This window comes from Sycon ciliatum, chromosome 8 (genome assembly GCF_964019385.1).
Source record: "Sycon ciliatum chromosome 8, ocSycCili1.1, whole genome shotgun sequence".
NCBI classification, from domain to species: Eukaryota; Metazoa; Porifera; class Calcarea; order Leucosolenida; family Sycettidae; genus Sycon; species Sycon ciliatum.
Genome location: NC_088650.1, coordinates 25,728,662 through 25,751,407, shown reverse-complemented (window position 1 = coordinate 25,751,407; position 22,746 = coordinate 25,728,662). Strand labels below are relative to the sequence as shown.

General features: G+C 47.3%; 1 protein-coding gene across 1 annotated transcript in view; it reads left to right on the top strand.

Moving 5' to 3' along the window:
- LOC135822497 (uncharacterized) overlaps positions 1-22,746 on the top strand; it is a 55,991-nt gene extending 33,245 nt beyond the window's left edge. Inside the window, exons 40-59 of the mRNA XM_065335277.1 lie at positions 437-486; positions 1,625-1,835; positions 2,113-2,461; positions 3,322-3,546; positions 4,638-4,664; positions 4,982-5,100; positions 5,704-5,810; positions 6,484-6,657; positions 7,057-7,122; positions 7,386-7,508; positions 8,181-8,279; positions 8,522-8,599; positions 8,787-8,882; positions 12,658-12,785; positions 13,971-14,172; positions 14,503-14,547; positions 15,004-15,123; positions 15,411-15,479; positions 16,202-16,246; positions 21,767-22,746. Coding sequence (XP_065191349.1) covers positions 437-486; positions 1,625-1,835; positions 2,113-2,461; positions 3,322-3,546; positions 4,638-4,664; positions 4,982-5,100; positions 5,704-5,810; positions 6,484-6,657; positions 7,057-7,122; positions 7,386-7,508; positions 8,181-8,279; positions 8,522-8,599; positions 8,787-8,882; positions 12,658-12,785; positions 13,971-14,172; positions 14,503-14,547; positions 15,004-15,123; positions 15,411-15,479; positions 16,202-16,246; positions 21,767-21,973 — 2,540 coding nt within the window. The 3' untranslated portion in view covers positions 21,974-22,746. The remainder of the gene's footprint in view (positions 1-436; positions 487-1,624; positions 1,836-2,112; positions 2,462-3,321; positions 3,547-4,637; positions 4,665-4,981; positions 5,101-5,703; positions 5,811-6,483; positions 6,658-7,056; positions 7,123-7,385; positions 7,509-8,180; positions 8,280-8,521; positions 8,600-8,786; positions 8,883-12,657; positions 12,786-13,970; positions 14,173-14,502; positions 14,548-15,003; positions 15,124-15,410; positions 15,480-16,201; positions 16,247-21,766) is intronic.

The window sequence follows — 22,746 nt, the reverse complement described above, 5'->3', positions numbered from 1 at the left end:
TTCGTGATGCTAAACCTCCGTATTATCTGTGCGCCCACCGATGTATCTACTGTCATGATCTATTGAGCATCAGTCTCCTGATGATTTCGCTGAGGCAAGAAGATTTTCTTCCATAGGACCTTGTGTGGGAACACTAGAATCAAGTTAAGTTGCAGTTCTGGCCACCGAATCCAGTCACTTGCTCGATAGCTGCACCGTGAGTTGCATGATGGACGTGCAAACTAAGCGGCGTGGCGCGGCCCCATGATCGAGGGTGGAACGAGTCAGCGTGGCGAGAGCACAACACTGGTTGCATTTCCCTTGCCAGCACTATACATGTACTGCAGAAACTTGATAGTGGTACTTGCCTTGGATATAGCGGTACGAGCTCGTATGTCACCAAATTACAAGTAGCTCATATTTGGTGCTGTCACTTTTCTTCTCCTTTGCACTGCAGCCTCGCTGGTGCTTACTGCTGGTGACGCAGACCTGCTCTCTGCTATCGGGGTGAGTATCAGAACTACATCCTAGCTCTTGAGTGTCAGAGACGGTTTCATTGTGTTTGCTCATGTAGCGTCTACGTAGCTGGTGCGTGTGTTACGTTGCAATGTGACTGTTCAGTTTTCTACTGATGCCATGCTGCAACTGGTTGCTCCTGCTGGTGTGGATTGCTGGATTGGGAAGAGAGAGAGCATAGGGGAGCTTCTAGTCATCTTGTGTGCTGCACTGTGCTGGAAGGCAGAGCATAGGGAAGCTTCTTGTCGTCTTGTGTGCTGCACGGTGCTGGAAGACAGAGCAAAGGGGAGCTTCTAGTCATCTTGTGTGCTGCACTGTGCTGGAAGAAAGAGCATAGGGGAGCTTCTTGTCATCTTGTGTGCTGCACTGTGCTTAAAGACAGAGCATAGGGGAGCTTCTTGTCATCTTGTGTGTTGCACTGTGCTTAAAGACAGAGCATAGGGGAGCTTCTAGTCATCTTGTGTGCTGCACTGTGCTGGAAGGCAGAGCATAGGGGAGCTTCTTGTCGTCTTGTGTGCTGCACGGTGCTGGAAGACAGAGCAAAGGGGAGCTTCTAGTCATCTTGTGTGCTGCACTGTGCTGGAAGGCAGAGCATAGGGGAGCTTCTTGTCGTCTTGTGTGCTGCACGGTGCTGGAAGACAGAGCAAAGGGGAGCTTCTAGTCATCTTGTGTGCTGCACTGTGCTGGAAGAAAGAGCATAGGGGAGCTTCTTGTCATCTTGTGTGCTGCACGGTGCTGAAAGAAAGAGCATAGGGGAGCTTCTTGTCATCTTGTGTGTTGCACTGTGCTTAAAGACAGAGCATAGGGGAGCCTCTAGTCATCTTGTGTGCTGCACGGTGCTGGAAGACAGAGCATAGGGAAGCTTCTAGTCACGTTGTGTGTTGCACTGTGCTGGAAGGCAGAGCATAGGGGAGCTTCTTGTCATCTTGTGTGTTCCACTGTTCTGAAAGACAGAGCATAGGGGAGCTTCTAGTCATCTTGTGTGTTGCATGGTGCTGGAAGGCAGAGCATAGGGGAGCTTCTAGTCATCTAGTGTGCTGTACTGTGCGGGAAGGCAGAGCATAGGGGAGCTTCTAGTCATCTTGTGTTTTGTACTGTGCTCCTCTTACCTGTTCCTACACTATCATAGGAGGTTGAAGGCGAAGGCGGTGATTGTGAGCTGGACATGGTGAGGAATGGTGCCAGTGATGGTGGTTTTCCACCTGTTGTCATGTCACTGCGTTCTCAGACGAGCACGTCTGACGAAGCGCTAGCCACTTGTGAGCGCAAGCCCTCATTGGCCACCTCCATCTCCAGCTTTTCGGAGAACGTAACATCGGTGCCAGACACTTTAGCGTTTGGTAAGATGATCATGTTGACTGATGTTGCTTTGCTTCCTGTCTCTGTGTGTAGACCGCAGCGTGCGTGGTGTCATTGTGATACCACCTGTAGACATTTTCTGGATGAAGTGTGTTCTTTCAACAGATTAATGGTGCTTTGCAGATCTGTAAACAGTCCAGCAACATCCGTATTGTCCCATAACCTTTTGCACACATTGTGTGCCCACTTTGCCATGTTGCAGTACACGTACATACCACCAAGACTCTACAACACATGTTTGTGTCTTGTGTACTTTAGGTATGTCCACACTCACACCAAGCCAATCACATGAGCGGCCAAATTCAGTTAACCTGGACAATGTGTCCTGTGGAAGAGGTACACCTGCTGCCGCCTGTTCCCTGGCACCAGGATCGCCACAGCTAGCGCCCAATATGGACACTGATCCTCTGCGACCAGGGGCTGGCTTTGCCGAGATTCCGTTCCCGAATGGTCAGCGAATGAGCAGCAGCAATGCTTACAGCAATTCCACCCTGCTCGGGCCAAGCATGGCGGTGGGCACCATCGTGTCTCGCCTGAGAAACCTCAGTGGGCATGTGGAGCAGAGTCGGGGTGAACAGGCCACCGGCACTCAGCACCCAAATCAAGGGTGAGTCCTTTGTATTCTCTTGCTCTGCTCCTCACAGTGCTAGTGGACTCTTAGTCTAGTATAGTAATGCCCCCATGTGTGTGTGTGTGTGTGTGTGCGTGCGTGCGTGCGTGCGTGCGTGTGTGTGTGTGTGTGTGTGTGTGTGTGTGTGTATGAGTTTTGGGGATTTCAGGGGGCGCCGGCCGTTGGGCGATTCGATAGCCAATTGAGTCATCTTTCTAAGATTCCTTTTGAGTCTCTCTCCCCTCTCCCGGGGAGACCCACGTGACCAGTTTTGGCAGTGAGCAACAAATACAAGTACAAGTATATGCACTAGTTACCCTAGCAAGTATGGGTGTGCATAGGTAACTGTCTTAGCTGTCCTATTCCGATGTACTCCGTGTGGTGTAGACCAGGTGTGCATGGGGGGGGGGGGGGGGGGGGATTCACATGACTTCGCCAGTTGTGTGGATTAGACAGTAATCTGGCGCTTGTCTTGATCTGTTTCAATCAGAATTATATCCCCTATCGTTGCTATAAAGAGACACTCTGTGTTTGCCCATCCAGTGCATTTGCAGATTTGTGTGCTTAGCTTGCGACGGGCGTATACATGGTACATGGTACATGGGACATGTGCACGTGTGTGTGTGTGTGCACATGTGTGTGCGTATGCGCACGTGTGTGTGTGTTTGTGGGTGTGTGAGTGTGCACACCACGCGTGCATGCGTGCATATGTGCTTGCACAATAACTCTTTTTAAATGTGAATGAAACCGACATGAAGTGTTTGTTCACGGAGAAAGTAGAAGCTTACCTGTACAATGTGTTTTGCCTTTCACCGGATTTAGTTGATCACTGACCTCTTTTCTGTGTTGGATTGCAGAAACTACCGGGAACCTGACATGGCGGCCTTCGTGGATACACCGATTCTCAATCGTCTTCCGCCGCCGAATGACAACGTCTTCCGTTGTCCAAACTGCAGCCAGATTATACCGGAGTTCTCCGACCAGATCTTAGCGCTGGCTGTGGTCGCCCTGGAACCACTGGTGCAACGCTATCCGAAGATGGCCGCGCCAATGCTAATGGAGATGCTGCACTCTGTCAGCAGGTCAGTGCACTGATAGCAGTAAATTTGCCCTGGTTTTGTCTGCATTCCAAACCACCTCAAGTTCATCTTACACGATAGGAAACTTCCTCTGCTCACACAGTACTCAATATAGAAGACAGCCGAAGCCTCGCTCTGGCTTCCATGTCAATTCATCTTACAGTGCTGTACTTCAAGTATGTACAGTCACGTTAGTTGAAATCCGATCCAAAGCGCTAAACTGGTGCCCTGGACCAGTTCCCATTACTTGTACATCACTGCACCTTTACATATGTGCGCCCAGCAGCATTCATCCCATTTCCAGGGCGTCAAGGGCTGCGCAAGTCCAGGACGTCAAAATTGTTAATATGCATCTGGGTCGGATTTCACGTAGCGCAACTGGCGTAGCATGGAAATTAGAATGGGCGGGAGCTATGAGTCTGATCATGCCGTTCTAAGTCATTATGTGAATAAATACAGTGGAGTCTGGAGATTAGTAATTACAGATACCTTACCTTGCGCATATCGACATCAAGAGTACATAACCCCCAGAGTGTGCAACGCCGATCCAGTTCTGCATAGGGTCTTGGTCGAGCGGAATCGGGTCTTTTGATGTCATGCGTACACTCCACACCAGTGCAAGGCCGGTCTCGAGGCAGGGCACCATTGTTTTTGGTGCGAGAGTACCCGCGACTCCCCGGGTTCCCCTCAGATGCATGTGTACGGTATTATGACCCAAAGATCCGATTACGCTCGACCAAGACCCTATGCAGATCTGGATCAGGCGTTGCACACTCTGGGGGGTTATGTACTCTTGCCGACATTATTGAGTTTACTGCTAACTTCTGTTGCCCAAGTCTCGCAGTAAGTCCTTCTCTAAAGATCTAGCTCAGTGACAGATGGAATGTAGCGACTTCCTTTCATCTCCAGAAGGAGTGCTGTATTCAATCTCCAATGTACTAGTACTACCCAACATTATGGAAAACCTTTCTCTGTCAAACCTGTTGAGTGGAATTGATACCTATATGAGCTCTTTATCCTGTCGTGTTATGCTGCTGTGTGTGTTTGTGTGTGCACGTGTCATGTACCTTGGGTCTTTTGCTGCTCACCTAAAGGCTGGCGCTGATGTCCACAGACAGCGGGTGAGTTAGGATTATGTGTAGCAAGTAGTCGGAACAAGTTAGGTCCACTCGTCATTATTGCATGCCAAACTGATTTCGAATTGTGTAGCTATCAAGGGTTGCATAATTATGTTTATACATGTACCGGGGTAATGCAGAGGAGGTTTTGCAGAGAGATCGTTTCCCGGCACATGATACGTTCTAAAAGCAATTATTTTCTGGAGTAGTGTTTTCTGGCTTCACCGTGTGGACTGCATGAGTATTGAGTTACTTACATGCGTTGCGCCAGATGACGGCACTTTTCATGACGGCACGATGTATCAATTTTGCTTTTCCAGGTCAATGGGCACCCTTCTGCCGTCGTCGCAAGCCGTTGCTCGGCAGTTCATCCGGGCAGTCCTGTTCCAGTTTGTCAACAACCAGTTGTTCCTGCAAGTCTTCAAGTCTGATTTGAAACGTAAGCGCCTGTTGTCGGGCTAGGCCATTTCTCCGTCTGATTTTCACTTTCATAAAAGAACACTCGCCAGGTTTACTCATTTCTTTGTACTATGGCCTTGCAAGACCTACTTCAGGCAGTGGCATACAAACAAATAAGGAAGAACGATGCTTTGTGGCAACTCTAGTTTAACACTTCGGCAAGATCATTCCAATACAAAACGGGGAAAATGGGCTCATATTATATATCACGGAGGAAAGTAAGTGATATGTGGTGGTATAAACGACCGGATGGGAGTAATAGTAGTAACATACATTTGTCCTGAGATACTGTGGAAAGAGATGGGGAGTCTGCTTGAACATTTAAGTCTATCTGATCAGCCAAGGTGTGTTGCCTTGATACGAAGAAACGAAAGTGTTGCTGCAGGGGCTATCAAGGAACACTCCCTATGGTCATATCTGATTCATAAGTTTCAGAGTGGTGTTACGAGTTCTTTGTTCATGTCTTTATATAATTATGTGTGTAATACACACATGTCTGTGTGTGTGTGTGTGCGTGTGTGTGTGTGTGGGCGCGCACGCGCGTGCATGTGTTTCTGTCCGTCCGTCCGTGTTTGCATATCAGATTCCACATTGCTGAAAGCTATTGTTGTGTCTCTGCCGGAGCCAAGCCAAGTTCCGTCAACATACAAAGGCCTGACACTCTTATCGCCCATTTCAAATCTGCTCATGGTAAATAGTTATAAATACTATTAAACAGCAGTATATTTGTCAGCCTGGTTTCTTATCTCACAAGTATTACTCCATATACAGTTGGCAAGTGAAATCCGACACTTGCCATAGGGGACAGCGCCACAAATGGGCACCAATGATGTGATGCACTGCACCTAATTTGTACTATAGAGCCGTATGCATCCAAAACAGATCGAAAGGTCACAGCATAGATACACACAGTTCACAAATATGGTACACATAAGGAGTATTGGTATCCAATCCCCATTCATTTTTGCCAGCACCTTTTGAACCTTGACTGTGATGAGTACGAGTTTTGTCATCAGACAGATAAAGTTGTATGTAACACATGTACTGTACGTATGCAGGGCTGCAGACTGCATGGCGCAGTCCCTTATGCCAAGTGTTGGATTTCACTTGCCACAACTGTATGTCGATCTCTGCAATACTTGACGTGACCAATATATGCATGCGCATCTGAGATCACTCAGTTAGCATCTCTGTCTTAACTTGGCTTATCGGTCAATGCTAACCATGTGGGCGCAATCTACCTTATACAGCTTTTGTGGTGCTGCTGCAGAGCCATGCCTTGCTTCGATATTTATGTCTCAACACCTGTACGTGTACATGACGTCATTGTATCCTGTGTATGCCTCGCTGTCTGTTCTGCCAGGATATATCACGGCAAGTGAACGGTTTAGCTATGATGACTATCATCAGCAATCTTGCAGACTACATGCAGTCTTTGCCCAATATCTCGCCGAAGCACTACACCAGCTTACTGCCGCTGTTCACTAGCTTCTTCAGGCGCCTTCCTGCCATCTTTGACTCTGTCAGCATGTTCAAGGTGAGAGAAACAAAGTACTGAGCGCGTTACTGTTGGGCCCACGATCCAAACATCATTCCTTGCATCTATTGCACACAGTTGTTTACTAATGTGGTTGCGTTTTGTTTGTTTTGTGTGTGTTTTAAGTAATTGATGCTTGAAACTGGGGGCTGTGTAGTTGTGATGAGTTCCTGTGTCTATAAAGTGTTTCACTGGAACAATGTTTGCTTCCAGGATTTGGAGCAAAGAATTTCCTGCTCTTTCTTCATCGTGCAGAATATCCCGTTCCATTCATTTTCTTGCTATCTTATTCCAGATGAAGAAGTACTAGTATACTCTATGCTGTCATCCTAAAAACTATGCTGCACCAATGTATACTAATTCTCTGCCGCTGTCCTATTTTGGTGTCTAAAAATGCAGCGAAAATTCATCGTGCCGCTACGCATCATGGCGATGCTGCTACGCAACGTTGATCAGCAGTTCCGGGTTAGTCTCGGCTTGCCATTTGTCTGTACTGAAGCATGTGATCGGCCACAAATTTTGTCTGCCGTGTGTGTCGAAGGCCATTGTGATTGATCTCACCTTGTGACGTCCTGCGCAGCTCACTACTTGTGGTGTGCTGCTCCTGATCTCCCCTTTCATTCGTGCTCAGTGTCCATGTATGTGACTTTCACTTGGCGGCATACGTGCAAGCCACGTTTGCGCTCCTTTCCGACTGGAGTGTTGTTGTATTCTGCGTGTGCTCACAGACGTTACTGCCAGGTTTCAGTAACATGTTGGCGTACCTGTTGCGCCAGCCACATCAGATGATTCCACTCGGCGCGCTGCTTACAGTGTGTTTCAGAGCCTTTCTGAACTTTTCCCACTCTAAGGTTAGTTTCTATGATCTCCACTGCTGCAGCCATTTCTGCACACTGATACTAACAGTGACACTACATGTAGACTCCTTTTAATTCCAGCCTCAAATTTGCTCCGCTCGCTTAAATCAAATATCGAGACAAGGGGGGTGGGGGGGGGGGATCTTATACGTTGTTGTCCATGCTGGAGTGGACCAGAGATCGATTTTTCAGCTACTCTTGGCTGGAGAAGGAGAAAAAATTGAATTGCGGGTACAGTAACTCCATCTCACTTCAAAATAAGCACTCGAAAGACATAGGCACTGTGTTGTAAACTGCCCTTCTGTACGATGACAGAGTTCGCATTATCCACTGGGCGCACTTTTTGGAATTTGACTTGAACTAGCTCAAGTGACTTGCAGAAGACCAGCATGAAACGTTTCGTTCATTATACGGAATATTTGAGTTATACCGTTTTCGAAATACAGGGAGTCTACCTGTATACACTGGTTGCACCATTGAGAAAACTTGCTGTCCACTTGGCATACTAGTTATTGTTCGAGCTAAGCTAAGCTTATCCTCTTTGTGTGTGTGTGTGTGTGTGTGTGTGTGTGTGTGTGTGTGTGTGTGTGTGTGTGTGTGTGTGTGTGTATGTGTGTGTGTGTGTGTGTGTGTGTGTGTGTGTGGTGTGTGGTGTGTGTTCTTTAGGACAAGGAGAGACTGCCTCGCTCTGTAGCGGCAGAGCTTGTTCTTGCCTGGCGGGGGAAAACCCTTCCGCACAGAAGCACTTTTCTCAACCTGATTAAGGTAAGCTCCTTCTTTTCTGTCCCAAGCATTTCATGCAAGCCCCTCCTGTACCATTTACCATGTATAAGCAGGTGAAGCATGGGAAGCACGCAAACCTGCAAATGCACCCACCCCCTTTCTCTCTCTCTCAACTTTGTTCTGCCTGTTGTCTTTGGTCCAGCATAGCAATAGGGCAACTTTGCTGATGTCGAACCTGACTTGACGTTTATTCCTATGTGTTTATGTGCATATTGCGTGTGTAGTTTGTCGCTATTGACAGCGGTGCTAACATCGGTGGGATTATCGGCTTTGATGGAAAGGAGCTGCAGCCAAACAATCTTGTAAGTAATGTAAATAGGCTTATTGCCATACTACTCTCGGTCTGTCGGTGGTCAAATATTCCACGTTGAAATTCGTAATTTGATCCACTGGTATCACTGCATCTCTTTCTTCCTTCTGTGGGGTTTGCACCCCTAGTGTTTGCTTGCCTCTCTTGCAATCAGATCTGCTGTGTTTGCTTTCCTGTAGCCGCGGAATCTACGTGTTCGCCAGCACATTGTGCAATCGCTCGACACAGCTGTCAACTTCCTGCAGTCGACATACGCCTCAACCACCCTGTACCAGGTGAGCAGAGGTTGTGTTGCTCCTAGTAGGGATTTTAGGTGATTTTTACAACTTTAAGGTTCACGGATTGGCATGCTAGCGTCGCCAGCTACATCATGCACGTGACAGGCGCGTGCATATACTGTCCCACACAATCGGTCAGTGCTCAAATCGCATTTTCCCATCAATATCACTCACTTTCAACTCTACGGGATTCATTACGGTTGGCTCAAACTGCCTGAATTTTTGAATCCACACGCACGAAAGACGTTCCAAGACTTCCACCGTTCGTATTTTTTCAAACGAGTTCCGGGTTTTCCAGTAACTTTGGCCAAAGTTCGGCTAAAAAAACAGGGGGAGCCGTTGCGTTTCCGTAAAATACTGAACGGTAGAAGGATAGCCAAGGTCGAGAGCAAAACAACAAGCCATTGTTTGTCAAAATCGAACAAGAAACGGCTCAGCGCATCTATTTTCCGTGCACGCGCGCGCGTACTTTGGCCGACAAGGTGTGGAGAATTTCTGAAGAAGAAGAATAACAAGAGCAGCAGCGCTCGGAACAGCCGTGCTGGATACTTCCAATCCCGACGATGGAGCGTGTTGGCTGTCGTGAGCTGCTGAAACGACCATGACATTTCTTTTTCTTTGTATACCCTACATATCTTGACGTGCCCTAGCTCAGTTTCGGCCTCTTTACAGGAAGAATATTTTCTTCCATGGCATCAGCGGCCAAACAGCAACAGATCGAGATTTGCAGGGCAAACAAAGGATGCGTGCAGCTACATCTAGTCAGGTTCGATGCAGCTGCGCTTTGCCAGAACCTCAGCAGATAAGAAAAGACGACAGAGTGTCTCAGATGGAACTGGATCTTTCGCCAAGACCGCCACCGCCGCCATCATCAAGTCCAGGTCAGTCAGAAAAATGAAAGCCCGAGTGAAGTGAAGCCACTGAAGCCAAGGAAAAATTCAAAAAGTACGCTCTCCGGCTAGACTTCGAGTCGATATTTTTTTACTTCGATAGGCGCTGTCGCGGCCTGTAGCGCGCGTCCATAATCCAAAATGGAGGCGCACGTGACGGGTGCTTTTAGTGGCAAGCCGTGAACCCTAAACTTGGGTTTTCACAGAATTTTGTTGTGCAATGTGAAAGACCAGGGTGAGAGGAAGCTATACAGAAAATTTGAAGCAATTCGGAGCAGTAAAACTGAAGGTATAGGTCAAGGAATACCCACAACCAACCTGTACAATAGTTGTGTACAGACCATACATGGGCAATGGCACAATCCGGAAATCCAGAAGTCCATAGCAACACCCTAGCAACGGCCAAACACAGCCAATTAACACCAAACTTGGTGGAAAGAGAGCTTAGATAGATAGATAGAGGCCACTGATTCCAAAAAAGTAATTTCCGTTGCAGATTTTAAATTTCCCGCCAAAAATAACAAACAATGGTGTCCATGGCAACCGCCATAGCAACGGTGCTTATCAGTGCAAAATCAGCCCAAATAACCAACAACATAATGAACAATAGAGCTTCCTTTATGTAAAAACTGAGAAGAGGTAATAAAGAAAGGAAAGAAGCACAATAGACATGAATAGAAACAAAAACATTATTCCCGTAGCTATGCAGAAGACGTTACTTCAGTAACGTCTGGCGCTAGCCAGGGTCCACACAGCTTTAATTTGGTATTTGTTTGTTTGTGTGTTTATGTCACGCCTGGCGCTATCCGTATCTGACGGCAAAAAAGCATAGGATGTTATAAATTTTTCAATTCTCCTATTTTTTCAGGCATATCCTGGGATTCGAACCCGCACTATCGCCCTACATGCATTCCCCCATACACTTTGCATTCATACTCATTCTTCCAAGTTGCTTCACGTTATTATCTTGCGTTTGAAAGCCCTATTTGAATATTGCGGGCAGCTAGACGGTGTCGTATTACCCTCGATCGTACCTGTCCCGTACCTATCCCCTACCGTACCGTGCCATCAAAGACGGCTGGCCACAATGCATATTCAAATAGGGCTTTCAAATGCAAGATCACAATGTGAAACAACTTGGAAGAATTAGTATGTATGCGAAGTGTATCGGGGGATGCATGCAGGGCGCGCGATAGTGCAGGTTCGAATCCCAGGTTATGTCTTAAAAAAAAGGATTTTTTAAAGAATTTATAACATCCCTATGCTTTTTTTTGTCTAGGTCATCAAGGCCAAAAAAGCATAGCGTAGGGCCCTGAGCTTCCAAGCTCTCTCGTTTAACGGACCCGCCCAAGATCAATTAGCTAGCACGCTACGCTTGGTCAGGGGTTCGGCATCAGGTGTCGCTGCTAGAATGTAGCGGCCGCTTTGCCAGGGGTTCGGCAGCAGCACTGATGTCTGAAGCAGGGAGTAGTACAATACATATTGGTATTGTACTACTCCCTGGTCTGAAGCAGCATTATCATCACTCGCTCTGGTGTCATCCGATTCAGAGCGAAGCAGTGTAGCAAGGTTTGAGACCAAGCACTCGATGGAGTGTACCTTGCCAGCTTTCGACAGTGCATATACATCTGATCTTCGCACCAGCACCCTTCACATTCACAGTCTCCTGCTCCACACCATCCACTGCAGCCACCACCTTAATGATGGAATCCAAGCTTAGATTCTGGCTTCGCTTGTAGTCCATGAGTTCAAACACTATGCCATTTGACAATTTATCACGTCGACAGAGAGCTGAGAGATTACGATTGTCAGCGAGGGCATCATCCAGCGCTTTTCGGTTGATTCCAAGCTCCTTGCAGTGGGGGCCAACAAATTCTTCCATGACTACACTGGTCAGTACTGGGAAAATAAATTCCGCTAAGAACCGCCGTCCTGCGGAGGGACAGGAACAGTCATTCTTTGTAAAATCGAGGTCGTAGATTACGATTTTCGATGCTGCTAGAGCGAGGACTTACCAGAAACGGCGGAAAACAGCACCTGAATATTTCACGACGACGACAAACAGCTGAAAATCCTCCGCACTACATCGTGAGACACACCAAACGAAAGCTCGAAACCTCAGCTGACAGATAAAAGCCTTCTTCCTCGCTGAAAATGTAGAAATTCAAACAAAAGCAAGAAAGAAGTCCGTGCACTTCACTGTGCCATGACGTAGATCCTTTTTGAACGCGTCACCATCCAGGCCGAAACGGCCGCTTTTGTCACGTGACTGATATCCCTACTCCTAGTGTTGTGTGGCTCGGCTTTGGAGAGCTTGTCGTGTGCATGACTGCTCACACTTCTGCATACCCGGAGCTTTTGAAATCATACAGTAAAACCTTTCAAGGCAGCTACTCTTACGAGTTCAGACCTGTCCTGAAGGAGCGCTAGCACCAAGACCAATTGGGTGTCTTTTCCAGACAGGTGACCCTTCATAAGGGGCAATGATTGCTTGCAAGTAGAGACCACGCAGGGGCGTCGGACACGCTCCGGTCACACGATGGTACGGCATTGACCGCACCACTCTTTGTCCCAGGTACCCTGTGAATCAATAAAAGGCACTGGTTTAGACTCTAAATTTCGGGGAAAAATTCAGAGGAGCCAGGAGTACTGTACTTCAGGTGGCTGACCGTACCACCCGAAAATACCTTCCGACGCCCCTGTCTCGTTTCGGAGGTCCCTTGAGCGCTTGGCTGAGGTGGGTTTCAGTGCATTTGTTTGTCATGGAGGGTGGCAGACTGCCTAACGCACTGGTCTTTTCTGCAATACTGCTCTCATGGTATACACCGCTCGATCTACAATTGTTGCCATTTGTGCTATTTTGTGATGCTTCATCTTGCCAGGATTTGGAAACGTCTGCCAAGATCAAGGTTGCCACGGCCCAGCTTGTGGGGCTAGAAGTTACCGGATATCAGAACCGAGCGCAGATGGAGCGCTTGCTGCCCTGGCTCCACAGTCCCAGTGGTTCTTTGTAAGTTGCAGCAGTGTGCACACATTGCTGCTATGCCATGACTCATCTGAACAAGATAATATACATGTACAGCCATGTTCAATGCTTCCTGCCATCAACTAACTCATGAGGCTGAGTTTCACCGACCAGCATTGTACATGGACTGGAAACTGCATGTATGTCCTTGGAGTGTGTGGCCGTCAGTCTACCGACGATCAATACTGTATTTCCCCAAATATAAGTCGCACCTTTTTACACTAAACTTCAGGGCCAGCAAAGGGGGGTGCGACTTACAATCGAGCATGATCTACTACTGAAGTGAATGCATTGAAACAATATGACATACCGTAAAGTCGCGGATAAAAGCCGGGTTTGCATACAAGCACATCGCGGATAGAAGCCTGAAAGTCAAACGGGTCAAATGCATATAAGCCTGTCGCGTGTAGAAGCCTGGCTTCTATGCAAGCGCGGATCGGGTAGGTCAAGAGTGCATGTGCTATGTACGGTGCATAGTAAAACTGCCACCATACCGGTAGTCAGTGGTAGATCTACGCGTGTCGCGCGTAGAAGCCTGGCTTCTATGCAAGTGTGGTGCATATAAGCATGGTTTGCATACAAGCCTGGTTTGCATTAAAGCCTGATGCAGAAAGCGGCTTATGTGCATATAAGCCTTAAGGCTTTTATCCGCGACTTCACGGTAGACCTGAAAATAGGGGTGCAACTTACAATCAGGGAATACGGTAGTTCAACACCATGTACATGTCGAGTTCTACTCTTCTTACTTGTACCGTAAAGTGCCGCGAGAGCACCCGGCCAACTCGTCCTTCCGTTGTCATGCTGTGGAGGTGGTACATTGTCTGTAGGTCGTACGGCACCAACCTTGTACACACATTACACGCTGTGCAGTCAATCCATATTCAATTTTACTCTGAGCTCCACACAAGAACAAGCTAAGTGTCACATTAGTACACTCAGGTTCTCACACCGTACAAACGTTTGTGCACTTTGCCATACGATTTTCCTTTCCCTGGCTGTAAAATGAAGGTGGGGCGCTCTCGCTGTACTTTGCAGTACAAGTAGTTTGACCTCGGATACACTGTGCGTTGGCTGAAAAAAGTAACGATTGTATATTCCTTTTATGATGCTCAAGCTCCGTATCTGTTTATTGACCGTTCTACTGTTGTTTGTTTTGCCTTTCCTCTGTAGTGGTCAGTTGACCGAACTGCAGGTCATTCAGAGGTTCCGCTTGTTCTCCTGGCTCTTTGTGGCAGCCATGGCCTCGGACAACAGCGACGATAACAGCCTGTGTCAGCCGTTCCTCGACGATTGGACCAACGTATCCGTGTGCCTGGCCACCTTGTGCACCGAGTTCCTACGCTCCTTTCAGGAAAAGTTACTTGTAGGAAAGGTGGGTGATCGGATTGAAAGCTTGAATCAAGGGCAATTGATGTATCTGGCAATGGCAGCTGCGCTTCATACTGCGTTTGCTCTGTCTTCACCGCTGTTTCAGAGGGGGAGACTTCAGTTTGTTGACTAGGAGTACCTATCTCCCAATTTGGCCGGGAGGGTGATAATAGGTACCCGGAAGTGTAATTGTCGCATGCCTCACAGCTACTTTTGTAAACATTTTCATTCCTAGGTATGTCATTGTCCCGATCTCAGGTGTGAACATGTTGGCAGGTGTGGGAGTATGGCAGCTCGGCCTGTAATAATGTTGTGTTTCCTTTTGTCTGTGCAGGATCGGCGCGTACAGATTCTGCCTATGATGTTCATGACGTGTATGGTAGGTGTCAGAATGCACGACAGGCTGTTGAATTCATTGTGTTTCTCGAGTAATCATGGCAAACTGGATGTTTTCAAATTTCAATACAGTGGAGCATCGACTCTCTGAACCCTCCGGGGCAGATGCTGTCCAGAAGGGGCTTGAATACTAAGAGAGTCACAGATACACGTGCAGTATAGGGCACATGCATACGAGTACATGTGATGCAGTTTCGTCATTGAAAAACCAGCTTGTATTAAATGTACAGTCATGTATTTCGAAGTCACTCGCAGGGGTCAGTGGCATGAATATCAAGTATGTGCACTAGTATCGTGCAGCACAATGCAACTGCCTGCTAGGTGTGTGCATCGTAATATGATGACTCTCCTCTCTCCTTACAGGTAGGACATGCTGTCAGTGTGCAGCTATAATGTTATAGTTGTTATAATAGTGTACCACTCTTCTGCTCCTGCCCAGCTCTGGACTATCTACCTTGAACAGCAGTGCATCGCAGATCAGGCTGTGAATGACTTCTGGTCGCAGGTCATGGGCGAAGTTATTCAGCTGCTCAACTTCAAGTCCAGGGCATATGAGTCGGTGAGTATAATAGAGAGGTTAAGATGCCCGTTATTTTTTATATAGCTGCATCTTGACATACATATCGTAATGGAATCCATATAATTATGATCACGTAGTGCAAACCTCCAACTATAAACCATCTGCAACTATAAAAGACCGCTTTTTATACCGGGGGGGGGGGGGGGGGGTCGTTAGTTACATGTTTTACTGTATTTGCTTGTCTCTTCAGAGAGAACAGCATGGTCCATGTGTAAATGTTACTCAAAACAACATGTACAATGTACTGTTGGCTTGTTCAACCACAGGTGATCACAACACCGTTCTTGGAAATGATCGAAGGCTTTGCAAGCGCCGAGTCCTCGTCGCTACGAAAGGTAATGCTTTACAGCCATGTGTATGCCTAGTTGGTTCAGGCCGAGGTGTTCTGTCTTCTAGAAATCAGTGCTCGCTGGGGATAGTGCTCGTCTTGAGATGCACTTTACCCTCACAAACCAACAAAACTCATGTGTGGGCAATTATGCCTTTTTTGCTGGCAGCTTGTTGGTATAGTACATGTGCAAGAGGTGTGTACGTGTATGTGCAGTAAAACCTGTCAAGGCGACCACCTGTCAAAGAACACGGGACCAAGGGATGCTATTTCCAGTCAAATCGCCCTTGTTACGGAGACCATGTTTTGAAGGTCCCTTGAGCGGTCGTCTTAGACAGGTTTCACTGTACATGTATGGCTGTGTTTAAAAGCCGGTCCAGCATTTCTACCATTCAGTGCCAATACTACAGTGCCGGCAACTGAAATCCGACCCCTGAGCGGTCGGTTCACATTCTAGCTGTCTCTATTTCCTAGTGTTACAATCCTGTGTTGGGTCTTTGCGATGTGAGCACACCGCTCAGGGGTCGGATTTCAGTTGCCAGCACTGTAGTATGTCAAGGCTTGCACAGGTTTTACTTGCCAGACACCAGGCTCTTCACAAGGTGCTTTGAACCGCATCAGTCATGTGAGATTTTATTTCTTTTCACTGTTTTTGTTGGTGTCTGGCCTCCCGTTTCCATCGAGGCGAGTCTGGTCTGAGAATGTTTTCTTTTGCTGTGCATTGTGTAGATCTGGCCAATCTGGTTGCCCCTGCTGCGTTGCTCCAGTACTAAGGTGAGGCATGCAGCATAGATACACTACTCGACAATTCTACTAATGATTGGTATTATTTTTGCTGTGTTAAATGACCATACCTACGGCAAGAGAAACGATTCACAAAGGACATGTAGTACAACGTTCTAGACTGCGAGACTCCTCTCCCAACATCCCCTTGATTATTTATCTTGAATGGACCTCTGGTTCACCTCTCCTCTTTCTCCCATATCCGTCCGTACAGTCAAAAATCGATGACTATCCTTCGAAGACTTTGACAAGTTGTCACTTGCTTATTTTTATCCGATTTGCGCCATTGTGGTCTCAAAAGAAGCAGGAAAGATACAAAGAAAACCGGAGCACCGTATCATGCTCCAAAGAGAGGTTATAAGTCTCCAAAGCAGGGCACATCTGTTTGTGTGCGGACATTTAGCAATATGGCGTCGATCTGTCATGCAGTCCACGCGTGCACGCGCACGTACACATATAAGTCATATGATCAAAAATTGAGTACGGTGCTCAGCGCGTTCTCATGACAGCTACGGGAAATGAGTACAATTGATGACGCCTCGGCGGATCTTTGCACGCGGCATTTGAGTTTGAACAAGAAACTGGAAAAGCAGAGAAGTTTTGTGAGTGCTTTTAGACGAAGAATTAAACTTTCTTTACCTTGTTGTCGGCCGTTGACATCCTCCCGCAATCACCTGTCTCGGTAAGCAAGCTGGTGGGAAGCTTTCTGTTGCGCCGACCACCAACTCGCCCACCAACCAGCCCGCGCAAATTGCGCTCCAACACAGTCAAGTGCAAACAATTCTGAGAGAAATTACTGGAGTGAATTCAGTACTAGTACAATTGCAAATTGGAAACTTGTAACATAAAGATTAAAATGGCCTTGCGAGGAAGTTTTGCTGTTCTAAACTGTAGTGCTACTGCTGGCAGAAGATTTCTTCCTGCGTGGAGCAGGCGATGGCACTAGTTGACGGTAGGATGCAATGGTGGAGATCAAGTGCTGCTTTACAATCATCCTCAGTTGTCCCACTGTCGTGGTGATGCTGGCAAAGCGCCGCTCCAACTCCTTGAAGCGATGCTGTATTCCTTCACCGCCTGTTCTCCCAAGAGACCCAAGCACATGCCTAACCGCCTCATGCAAGGAACAAGGTGGTGTTCAAGAAGGTGTAACTTTGGGGTGATGTTGCGCTTCTGCCGCGTGATGATTTCCCGTCTCACTGCTACCAAGAAAACCTTCACTTCTCCTTCAAGAGAGGCGAGTTCACATTTTCAAGCTTGTTGCATGAAGAGAAGATCTTCCGTACCCTGGCATAGGTGGTGAGCAGCATGACGTACCGTGTAGAAAAGGTATTTGCATCCGCCTGCAAGCGTGCAACATGCTGTTGCTGCAGATGTCCGTCCGCATGGAGCTTCTGGATAGCTGCTGAGGGTGCATTGGACAGCTCTGCGATGACCTTGTCCTGCAGAGCCATGTGAATGCGGTTGCCCACGAATGCACCACTATGGTATGCCTGTCAGTGAATGTGGTGGCGTTGCAGCACAGGCTCGAACGACTGTACGCACGGGCCGGTTGCCGGAACTGATTTGTCAAGCTCTGTTTTCATGCGCTCCATCTCTGCTTCTAATTTCTGTGCTGATTGTTGTAAATTGCGCCACTCGGTTTGAATTGTTTGTGCTACGTGTTCAATGTGTTGTTGTTGCATGTTCAGGTTGTGTTGTGTTGTTGCATGTTCAGGTTGTGTTGTGTTGTTGCATGTTCAGGTTGTGTTGTGTTGTTGCATGTTCAGGTTGTGTTGTGTTGTTGCATGTTCAGGTTGTGTTGTGTTGTTGCATGTTCAGGTTGTGTTGTGTTGTTGCATGTTCAGGTTGTGTTGTGTTGTTGCATGTTCAGGTTGTGTTGTGTTGTTGCATGTTCAGGTTGTGTTGTGTTGTTGCATGTTCAGGTTGTGTTGTGTTGTTGCATGTTCAGGTTGTGTTGTTGCATGTTCAGGTTGTGTTGTGTTGTTGCATGTTCAGGTTGTGTTGTGTTGTTGCATGTTCAGGTTGTGTTGTGTTGTTGCATGTTCAGGTTGTGTTGTGTTGTTGCATGTTCAGGTTGTGTTGTGTTGTTGCATGTTCAGGTTGTGTTGTGTTGTTGCATGTTCAGGTTGTGTTGTGTTGTTGCATGTTCAGGTTGTGTTGTGTTGTTGCATGTTCAGGTTGTGTTGTGTTGTTGCATGTTCAGGTTGTGTTGTGTTGTTGCATGTTCAGGTTGTGTTGTGTTGTTGCATGTTCAGGTTGTGTTGTTGCATGTTCAGGTTGTGTTGTGTTGTTGCATGTTCAGGTTGTGTTGTGTTGTTGCATGTTCAGGTTGTGTTGTGTTGTTGCATGTTCAGGTTGTGTTGTGTTGTTGCATGTTCAGGTTGTGTTGTGTTGTTGCATGTTCAGGTTGTGTTGTGTTGTTGCATGTTCAGGTTGTGTTGTGTTGTTGCATGTTCAGGTTGTGTTGTGTTGTTGCATGTTCAGGTTGTGTTGTGTTGTTGCATGTTCAGGTTGTGTTGTGTTGTTGCATGTTCAGGTTGTGTTGTGTTGTTGCATGTTCAGGTTGTGTTGTGTTGTTGCATGTTCAGGTTGTGTTGTGTTGTTGCATGTTCAGGTTGTGTTGTGTTGTTGCATGTTCAGGTTGTGTTGTGTTGTTGCATGTTCAGGTTGTGTTGTGTTGTTGCATGTTCAGGTTGTGTTGTGTTGTTGCATGTTCAGGTTGTGTTGTGTTGTTGCATGTTCAGGTTGTGTTGTGTTGTTGCATGTTCAGGTTGTGTTGTGTTGTTGCAGAAGCCATTGTAGTAGTTGAAATTGCTTCTGATGCATTTGCGTGTTGAGAGTTTGTAGTTGGTCTCTGTCATGTTGGATTTGTTGTTGTTGACGGACGGCTTTACTAAACTCCGCACTGGCAGATTCAGAGACTGAGAGACTGATCTATGCCAAGGTGGTGTCAATATCCTTAGCATCTCTGATCATGCTCTCGAAGAGCCATGGGAAAATGCCAAGGTCGAGGTGTAGCACAGGAACACAGACATATTGTGGCTCGATGCAAAAGAGGGATGGGCGGATGCAATTGTAGAAGTGCTTTGCCTTTGCTAAAACATGCCCCGCAGCCGAAAAGGATTTGTAGCATTCGTTCATGCTATGCAAGCTGCGTTCAGCAAAGGGAGCGTGTGGTAGTTGCATGTCGGCTTTGCTTGCGCGGCAATAAATGCAAGAGTGCTCCCCAGCCGGACCAGAAAGGCCATAAGACAACGAAAGGAATTCGTAATCCCCGAAAAGAATAAGCCTGATCTTCTTATCCTTCCACACAGTAGCCCCAAGCTCCTGAAACTGATTCTCGAAAAGGTTGAAGGTGGTCTCAAGGTTGGAAGGCAGGTCTTTACATGTAAAGACAAGAAAAGGGATGGTGTTGTGAAGAGAATTGGGATGATCAAGGTTAGCAATCTGGAACATCATCTTAAAAGGATTTACCGCCATGATCTCCGCCAACTTTCACCCAGACTTCATCGTCGGGAATCGCCCCGTCACGCCAAGTGAGCTGACCCACACTCTCGTACATGTCAAGGTAGTGAAGGACTACCTTGACTAAGGAATCGAACCTCACCACAGGAGACCTAGCTTGAAGAGGAAGCTCCTCTGCAAGAATAACAAAAGGGAGGTCTTCATCAAGCCTCTTTCTCATGCTGCCCTCCGACTATCGGAACTCAAAACAGCTTCAGCCACCTCTGAAGTTTGTGAAGTCCTGCCCAGGGAAGATTAAGATCTGCCTTGATTGCAAGACCTACACCAGACTCTGTCGAAGATGGTGGAAAGACACCCGCAGACTTGAGGAGACTATCCCTCTCAGCCGATGGAAGGGTGCGCGTTTCGTGAACCTGCTGTGCAAAGCTACCCTCTTTACCACCACATACGGTCTCACGCGCTCTCTCGAGCTCGGCTCTTCTTCTCCTCAAGGTGCGTTCTGAAACAGAAGCAGAAGAAACCCTTGCTGAAGTTTGCCTTACCCAAGTGATAGGCTGCCCACCCGTACCCTGCGCAAATGTCCCATCCTTCTGCTTGTGTGCGACAAGCTTACTAAGAAGATTATCGGACACCTTGCCTTGTAGTTTTGACGGCGATGCATACAGGACATCTTGTACGCTGGACGATGGTGTTACAACAGCGTGATGACCTGCAGAGGAACTGGGCCGTGACGGGCAACTCTGGCAATGCAAAGCCAAATCCTGCAGTCTGACAAACTGCTGGCAACCAGCCAGTGGAGTGTCGCTGGCAAAATCACACCGCAGTTGTACATCACGCAACACTGCCTGCACAAGCGGATGCACATGTGCGTATTGCGAAAGGGTTGTGCTGGCTTCACATTGTGGACAGCAGCAGTTGTGTTGCAACCACTCCTACAGGGGCGGATCCAGGAGGGGTTCCAGGGGTTCTGCAGAACCCCCTAAATTTCGTAAATGTACTCCATATGCTTGTCCATGTACATGTATCAGCTATTCAGTGTTGGCTCTACTGGAACCCCCCTGTAGAGATCGCTGGATCCGCCGCTGGGTCCTAGATGCACTCGGCACAGACAAGCTTTGTGCAGCAAGAGGATTCTGCACACTGGTCTGCAACAAAGAGATATACACTAACATTAACTACAAGTACAGGGAAACTGGCACTCACGGACACCAGCAGCAAGAAATGGTGTCTTCTCTGACAATTACGACGTACTCACAACAGCAGTAGAAAGCCTCCACCACGACGACGAAAGGAAAGAGCCAGCAACAAAACTTCCTCAAGGGACTTGACATGCAAGGCAACGGGAAGGAGAAAAAACACCCTGTAAAGTAAACCCTGTGGTTTCGCTGGGATTCAGCTGTTTTACCTCAGTTGATCCCACCAAATCCTTAAAAAAGCGACGTCGTCATCTTCAAAAAAAAATAAAAAAATTCAAATTTCTGCGGTTGTCCCGTACAAAACCAAAAGTCCGGATTATGTGCAGTACAAACAGCCGTGAGGGGCTATTTTCACACCGTGTACGAAAAATGGTTTTGCATAGTGAACTATTTTCAAATTATCATGTTGCCCTCCTAAAACTATGCCAGGAGGCTTCATTGATTGTAGATTCAAGATCTGATAGCATAAAGGTACCAATTTGAGACCACAAACAGTATATGCATTCATAAGCCATACTTCTCTTCGAAAATTGGAGCTATAGATGGATTTTGTTCCTCTTACAAAATAAAGGCTAGAAAAGGTCGCTAAGCTAGAGAACTCCTCATGGCTCAAGCTTTCCAAAAAGCCCAAGAGTACCAATTTCACCCTCGGGAAGCCAAAGTTATCGAAATGGCACACAGTGTGTCTCTGGGACTGAGAATGTGTCCACTTGGTCGGACGGATAAGGTTTAAGGCCGGGGCATCATGGTTGCATTGCACTGTGGATACGTGTAGATTTCTGTGCTATCGTTGCTCCGCTCAGACTCTATGCTCGCCTGCTGTGTGGTGTGTTGCATTCTCCTTGCGCAGTTCATCCAGCCACAGCACCTGGTCACGATCAACAAGCTACGTGCGCCCATGCCCGACTCGCGCATTTCCGTGCCTCGCCGGCAGGTGCTCCTGCGCTGGCTACAAGGCGTCCAGGTCAAACTCACCGGTCACGAGCAGGCTTGGGAGAAGAACCTTTTCAATCAGCTGCGCTCACGAACAACAGCAGCGGCGGCAGCAAGACGTTGATGGGTACCACCTGAAGACTGTACTGATATTATCGTCAGCGCACATTTACACACTGCTTGCATGTATTAGTTCAATAGATAGCTCCTCCGTTGTGTAGCCTGTGGCCATTTCGCTCAGCGCACTGTAGGTTTTAGATGCTCCATTTTACGAAAACAAAAAAAATGCATACTTGACTAGTGAAATGGAGAATTTTTTATACTTCCTGTTCCGGTTGCTGGCGGCTGGAATGAGTGGAGTCGGTCCTTTTCGTTGACTTCCCTAGCACAACTAATTAATATTCAGCTCTTTTGCTGGAGTCTTTGCCACCGATGCTCATCACTAATAGCATGATGATGGTCTGTGGCAGGCTGCGTATCCTACTACAATGTATCTGCTGCCGAATGGACATATAACAGCTGCTTCAAGGCAACCACCACACCCCGTTCTATGCGCTAGTATTTTATTTGCCAGCACGCGTGCATGCATGCATTCATCCATATAATTATGTACCATCTTACCACCACTACCGCCAGTGCACTGCCATGCTATTGCAGTTAAGTTTAAATCCACATTTTCTCTGTGCAGATCATGGCAAAGTGCTGGTACATTTCTGCCTTTATTTATTCCAGTAACATGGTATACATGCCTGCTGATTCATTTCCGTTTGCTTTTACTTCTGCTCCGTTGTCTTTTGCTGTTTTGCTTCCGTCCGCTCGTCCATCTGTTTGGAGTGTTCATTTTCTCGTTGGTTTGTCCGTTTCTTCATCATTCGAATGTAAGCTCTTCTTTTATCC